The 7,463-nt window shown below is 28.6% G+C and overlaps 1 protein-coding gene across 1 annotated transcript; it reads left to right on the top strand.

Moving 5' to 3' along the window:
* The first annotated feature begins 4,527 nt into the window (after window positions 1-4,527).
* LOC140807644 (VAN3-binding protein) lies at window positions 4,528-7,441 on the top strand. The gene is made up of 6 exons (XM_073164588.1): window positions 4,528-5,080; window positions 5,415-5,805; window positions 6,164-6,322; window positions 6,538-6,587; window positions 6,689-6,746; window positions 7,068-7,441. The coding sequence occupies exons 1-6, from the start codon at window positions 4,814-4,816 to the stop codon at window positions 7,250-7,252; spliced, it is 1,110 nt and encodes a 369-aa protein (XP_073020689.1). The 5' UTR covers window positions 4,528-4,813; the 3' UTR covers window positions 7,253-7,441.
* The last annotated feature ends 22 nt before the right edge of the window (window positions 7,442-7,463 follow it).

Genomic DNA, 7,463 nt, shown 5'->3' on the forward strand with positions numbered 1-7,463 from the left:
CAAGTTAATTAAAGAATTGTTTTTAATGTAGATTTGTAATATATCAAGTTTTGTCGGACGATATCCGTACTTGTTATTAAAACTTGACATGTACACAGAAATAACAAATAAAATTACATAACAAAAAGTAAATTTATTTAAAATAAACATGTGAAAACATGTAAATTTCATATATGTAATTAATATGAATTTATAAAAAATATAATTTTCATTTTTATTTATTATATCAACTAATTTTATCTCAAATAAAATCGTTTTCACGTGCAACGCACGTGCACTTTTTTAGTATATCTAACATACATATAAATATAGGAGTTCTAATTGTGAATTTTCTAATATACCATTATTCATTTAAGTTAGAAAATTAAATCAATGGTTTTTTTAATGGGTTCTTTTAGTAATTCTTGTACATTTTAACTGACTTAATTTGGACATTAATGCATATTGAATTCATCAATTTACCAATAGGTTTTTTTTGTTGCTACTAAAATTGGTTGCTAAAATGAGTTGATTTTTTAATGGTTGCTAATGAATATTTAATGTTTTTATCTTATCTTTTATTTTACATATACATACATCACTTTTACAACAAGTTGATTTTTAAATATGAACTAAGAAACGTCATATTTTTTATTTAAATTTAAATATGTCATTTTATTTTTGTGACACTATTTTTTTCTTATATATATTTTTTTTAATATTTGCAGTTGTTTTATGCTTATTATTTTTATTTAACATTATTGAAAATATTATATGCATAGAAAATTTAAATCATAATGTGTCTACATGTGCTTGCAAATTTAGAATTAATGTTCATAGTGTGTTTTCCGTGAAATGGGTCAACTCTACCCGAATTTATAATAATAATAATAATTAATATTGTTGTCATAAAAAATAATGTTTTTCATTAGTGAATCAAATAGGAGATTCGTCTTACAAAATCACTCATGAGGCCCTCTCACAAAATTTTATATGTTATCTTATTTATATATTTATTTTATTTAGCAAAATCACAATTGATATTTTATTTAATAAATGTTTAGTAGTGGTTTTATTTTAACATTATTATGATAATTTAGTTAATTAAGATAATTTAATTTGACAATATTTTGTCTATGTTTACTTCCTTTAAGTATATCGTGATTTTGATTTTGATAAAATTCATTATTATGTTATTTTTATTATTTTCCCATTGTGAATTATATTTGGATGAAAATTTATATTTTCTAATTTGAGAGAGCTGTCATTATATTATAATCACGCGGATTGAAAGTGTCATATGAATAAGTTAATATATATGATTTATTGTCATAATATATTTTCATTTTTTTGTGTTTTATATATATTTAGATTGATAATACTTATAAACAATATGTTATTCGATTTTAAACATTATCTAAATCTCATTATTATATATTTCATTATTAGTTATCTACTTGCATAGCACATATATATTCCTAGTGTGTGTGTGTGTGTGTGTGTGTATATATATATATATATATATATATATATATATATATATATATATATATATATATATACTAGGAACGACACGTGCGATGCACGTGGGTGACTAATAATGAAAAATATAATCTCGCGAATTAGATAATATTTAAAATCGTTTGAATAAAATTTTGTTTATGGTATTTATTAATCTAAATACATCAAAAAACAATACATTATGACAATAAATCATATATATTCACTTATTTATATGACATTTTTCAATCCGCTGATTATAACATAATGACAGCTCTCTTAAATCAACAAAATATTTTTTCATCAAATATCATTCAAAATGACAAAGACAATAAAAATAAAATTAATAGAATAGTGAATTTTACCAAAATCAAAACCACACTGTACTTAAATAGAGTACAGACAAATGTCAAATAAAATTATCTTAATTTACTAAATTATCATAATAATGTTAAAATAAAACCGTTAAAACTGTTACTAAGTTAAATATCATTGTGCTTTGTTAACTTTTAACCCCTTGTGGATTTTATTTAACTTTCTATGTTTTTTTTTAAAATACATATTATAGATAATTAATTTTATATCAGAATCAATCATTTATAAATTAATATTGGTGATTAATAATTTCAGTGAAATAAAATTTTTTAACATAATATCACTCAAATAAATATGTATAGTAAAACACATATATAAAATAATATGTAATATTCAGTTAAAAAATATCGTATGTAAAATTGTAATATATAACAAATGATAATAAATTATCAACATAATTCATATTTATTATAATGATTATTTTAATTAAAAAAATTAACAGGATTATATCATAAATTTAGTTCAAAATTAGAAAGTAATTTTCATTCTTTTTAATTTATCATTACTTTTTATTTATATGAATAAAGTTGAAATAGATCAAACTAATCAAATTATTCTGTAAATAAAATATAAATTTTTTTTGCAAAAAATCATATAGAATCTACATGAACTCAATGTTCATTTTCATTGGAAAAGTATCATAAGATAAATGACATTTACTGACATGATTTTAATAAAACTTGTAGAAAAGTGTAAGCTTGAGATATATATTGAGATATTACTTAAATATCATAATTTAATAAAATAAAGTGTAATATTAAGATATTTTGTAATATTTGTCGTTAATTCAACCAAATAATGAAATAAGGTTATTATCATTTTCAATCACAATCCTTAAATATATTTTCTCAAATAATTTATAACACGTAATTAATTTAGTTAAATTATCGTAATATTAATCGAGTTATACCTGATCACAAATCAAATGATTTCATCCGAAAGCAAACCAATATACTATCTTAACCACACTTCACCTCAACTATTTCATCATGACAAATTTTGAGTGGAGGTGATAATGACAATCATTTACCCACACATATGCTCCGTTGAGTTGCAATAATAATAATAATAATATTATTATTATTATTATTATTATTATTATACTATTTATTAGTAATCATGACTTAGTTAATGTGGTGTGATACATGAATAATATTTAAACAACATGAACAATTTTGAAATTTAAAAATGAGGTTAAAAGTTCTTGATGTGACAAAACTAAAATAAATATAAACTAATATATAATTCGGAAAATGAGAACTTAAAATGACTATCAAAATAAATCATCGGAAATTAATATAATCTCATAATTTTGTGAAAGATGATAAATTTATTAAATATATTAACCGAACTGTAGAAAAGATGAAGGAAAAGAAATGGTAACAAAACACGAACCATCGATAAATTAAATTAATTAAATCAAAGAAACTAACATAACATCAAATAATTAAGTTAAAAACTAATAGGAGGAGGAAAATAGATAATCACTAAAAGATCCAATGCATTAAACAAATTAATGTAATAAAAGTAAAATAAATATACACTATATAGTTTGGATAGGGGAGCTCAAAATAACCATAAAAATATATCCTTAGAGACCAAGATATAATCTTCAAATTTTGTGAAAAGCGACGAGAAGTAACCGAACTCTGAAAAAGAATAATTCGGGAGAGGAGAACTTAAAATTACTATCAAAATAAATCATTGGGAACTAATATAATCTCATAATTTTGTGAAAGATGATAAATTTATTATATAGATTAACCGAACTGTAAAAAAGACGAAAGGAAAAAATGGTAACAAAACACGAACTGTCGATAAATTAAACTAATTAAATCAAATAAACTAACGTAACATCAAATAATTAAGTTAAAAAACTCATAGAGGGAGGAAAATAGATAATCACTAAAATAAAATGAAACACTAAAAAATCCAATGCATTAAACAAATTAATGTAATAAAAGTAAAATAAATGTACACTATATAGATTGGATAGAAGAGCTCAAAATAACCATCAAAATAAATCTAGAGACCAAGATATAATCTTTAAATTTTCTGAAAAGTGACAAGAATTAACCGAACTCTGAAAAAAAAACAAGAAGAAGCCATGTAGAATTGCAAGACGGGAAAAAAAGGAATGAATTCAATGTTTCAATGAATATTACTGCTCATATATTAATAATAAATAATTATTTATAGTTATTTAAGACAAGCAAAGAAATTACAAGTTAACCCATATAAGAATACAACTTGCTAAGCTAGATAAAGAAGGACATATAGAGAAATTCACAATTGGAAGTGGTATATTTAAATTTAATTTATTAATAATAATAAAATAAAATAATAAGTAGATAGTTATAGTTATTTAAGACAAACAAGAAATTACAACTTAACCCATATAAGAATATAACTTGCTAAGCTAGATAAATAAGGACATATAGGGAAATTCACAATTGAAAGTGGTATATTTATATGTAAGTAGATATATATATATATATATCTCTTAAATTTGGGGGGACGATTCAACGAACGTTTGACTACTAAAGGAATCCTTTCAATAAACATATGCATAAATAAATAGTGTGGTTGTAATGTAGTTGGCTATTCAAACAACATGGCCCCTTTTTTTTTGGGCTTCAAAGCACGAGACCGTATGCTTGCACAGTTTTTGAGGAACCTGTTCCTCTGTCCCGAGAAGGATCAACCGTCCTCCTCCATTTTTTAATACTTTCATACATAGATTAATAAACATTTTTATGTATTCTATTCCATGTTCTTCCCTTTCAATTTTTTTTTATGCTTTAAGCCTTTAATTTCGCTCCGTTGCATGGAAATCTTGGCTCCTTTCGGTATTTGTACGTCACCTTTATAAAATATGGGTCTGACTCAAAAGTTGGCAACACTCGCTAAGTCTTGTTGATCTTGGGGGTTTGTTATACCAAATTACTCAGAATTATCAATGGGTAGCGCTCAAGTTCCGGTATGGAAAAGGAATGTTTCGGAATGGCTTCAGTGTGTAGATCATGAGGACGATGAAGTCAAAGGCAAGTCCAGTTTACCTGTGATAACTGAGCCAGAAACACCCAATGAGCCAATGGAGTTCCTGTCCAGGTCTTGGAGTCTTTCGGCAAATGAAATATCCAAGGCACTTGCGAAAAAGCAGATGCCGCCTGAGTTTGGAAGCAGTTTAGTTGCGATTCAGGAGACAGCGACGGCGAAACAATATGTAAGTTAAGCAAAATCAAATGAACCTCAATCATGTCTCGTGCTGGCTCGAGTTACTTAGTTAAAGACTTAAAGCTCAGCTTGAGCTCAATAGTGGGTCGGGTCGAGATTGACTATCAGGCTCGAGTACTTGTCCAGCACAGATAAATCACAATTTTTCTTTCATTTTTTTTAACTAACATTAATCTAGTGCTTCATCGAGCTCAAGTAGCAAAAATCTTTTCGAACTCTACTCAATCTTGACTCAACTTGATGTGATTGCACCCGATCCAACATAGTAATTAAGATTCATGCATGGAACCTCCTTTCCCTGACAAGTTAGCAACTTCCTGCAGTCAGGCAAGGTGATGAAGCCTGTAAAAGGTGAAACAAGTTCGGGGGCAATTGGAAGGCTCTTGTTTCAGCACAAGGAGTCATGTAACAGTGGTAAAATGGTGAAAAAGAAGGACAAGGCACGCATGGAAAATGCTCACATGCATTCTGTTGTCTCTGTTGCCGGACTAGCTGCAGCACTGGCTGCTGCTACTGCAACTGAGAATTCCAAAGGTTCGAGCTCGAAAATGAGCATGGCATTGGCCTCAGCCACACAGCTCTTGGCCTCATACTGCATCGAGTTGGCTGAAATATCGGGTGTAGATCACCAGCGTGTGGCGTCCATAGTCAAATCATCAGTAGGCACTTGCACTGCAAGTGACCTGCTCACTTTCACAGCTGCTGCAGCGACCGGTATAAATCCATCTCAGATAATTCTGTTATATTTCAAAGGGATAAATTGACTTTCCATATCGAACTCTCATCGAAAGATTAACCAACTAAAACCTTCTCATGTTTACGGTTGATAGCTGGACTCAATGCACACAACTCTCTTTGTGGTGAAAGTGATTCTTACATGATCATACACGAATCAGAGTACTCAGAGTCAAAAATATCCTTCTAAATGACATATATATTCACCTTGGTCTAATTTCATGGATAGCACATGCAGAGGCCGATTTAGCATCCCGACTTTGGGATAAATTTATTAATCAGCTGTTTCTTAAATTTTAAGTATTGATTCTTACAAATCTTCATATATAATTAACAGCCTTGCGGGGAGAAGCAGCTCTGAAAGCAAGATTGCCCCAGGAAGCAAAGAGGAGTGCAGCCATAAGCCCATATGAGAAGGGCATGATAGTTGCTCAAAGCAAAATGCAGGAAGAATACATTCCTTGTGAAGGTGACTTGCTGCAACACACCCAACAAGGTATACCCTCAATATCAAATACCTCTCTTGATTTAGTAGCAAATCGTCGAAATCTTAAAGTTTCTGAACTCAAATATCTTATAAAACATCAAGCAAAACTCATTAACATTGGTCCTAAATATTCACTTTGATTCATGCTCGAACAAATTGTTACTTACATGCTAGCAACAACGGTTATTTCGAGGAGTCTAATTCTCGTTTCTTTGAATTCTTAGGTGGGTTAAGATGGAAACATGTCTCTGTATTCATCAACAAGAAATGCCAGGTATGTAGAATAATGTGTAGATGTAGAAATGAACATATAAAAAATATATATGCTCATACAAAGTCTTGCACAGCTGACCGAAAGAAATGTTGAGGTTGCAGGTAACAATAAGACTCAAGAGTAAACATGTTGGTGGAGCCTTCTCCAAAAAGAAAGAAAGTGAGTTCTCAACATTTTGCTAGCAGCACTCATGGTAAATTGTATAAGCATGAAATGCAATAAAACATGAGTAAAAACCTCAAATGCTTCGAACTGAATATTGTAAATTCACGTACTCTATATTTAATGTTGTTGACACTTTACTCCCTTACTATTTACGGAAGAGATGAATGCAAAAGACCTATTTCTAAATTAGTTGATGAAATCTCTTAGCCTAACTAGAAAGATGCGATTTTTATGTGTTTAATGCATGACCAGTAATCCTTGGAAATTTGTCCTAATAATGAATATTAAAGAGAGGAAGTATTTGGATATGAACAGGTATCTTGTACGAAGTGATTGATGAGAGTGATGGATGGCCATTCAAGAAAGAAAGGGACAACTTGGAATTGTACTTTGGTGTTAAAACCTCTCAGGGTCTAATGGAGTTCAAATGCAAGACTAAGATACACCGACAGAAGTGGGTGGAAGGTATACAGAGCATTATCCACCGAAGAACTAATTGAAAATGTTGAAGATCAATGATAACATCTGAATACTTCGCGTTAATACTAAATGGCACGTTATGTATATCAATAAATTTCTCGAATCAAATCTTCACGAGAAAACGATTTTATCTGAGATAAAATTAATTAATAACTCGATAGGTTTTTAAATTGATAGCTGAAACGTCACTCTAATTTTGGGGTTGTGGACCAATAAGCAATGCATGTACTA

The sequence above is a fragment of the Primulina eburnea genome, chromosome 12 (genome assembly GCF_022965805.1).
Source record: "Primulina eburnea isolate SZY01 chromosome 12, ASM2296580v1, whole genome shotgun sequence".
Lineage (NCBI taxonomy): Eukaryota > Viridiplantae > Streptophyta > Magnoliopsida > Lamiales > Gesneriaceae > Primulina > Primulina eburnea.

Bases quoted from the DNA above. Each gene is read 5' to 3' on its own strand.
- LOC140807644 (XM_073164588.1), top strand. From the start codon at position 4,814: ATGGGTAGCGCTCAAGTTCCGGTATGGAAAAGGAATGTTTCGGAATGG. The intron at 5,081-5,414 runs GTAAGTTAAGCA...AACTTCCTGCAG, and splicing joins CAGCGACGGCGAAACAATAT to TCAGGCAAGGTGATGAAGCC. The intron at 6,323-6,537 runs GTATACCCTCAA...TTGAATTCTTAG, and splicing joins GCTGCAACACACCCAACAAG to GTGGGTTAAGATGGAAACAT.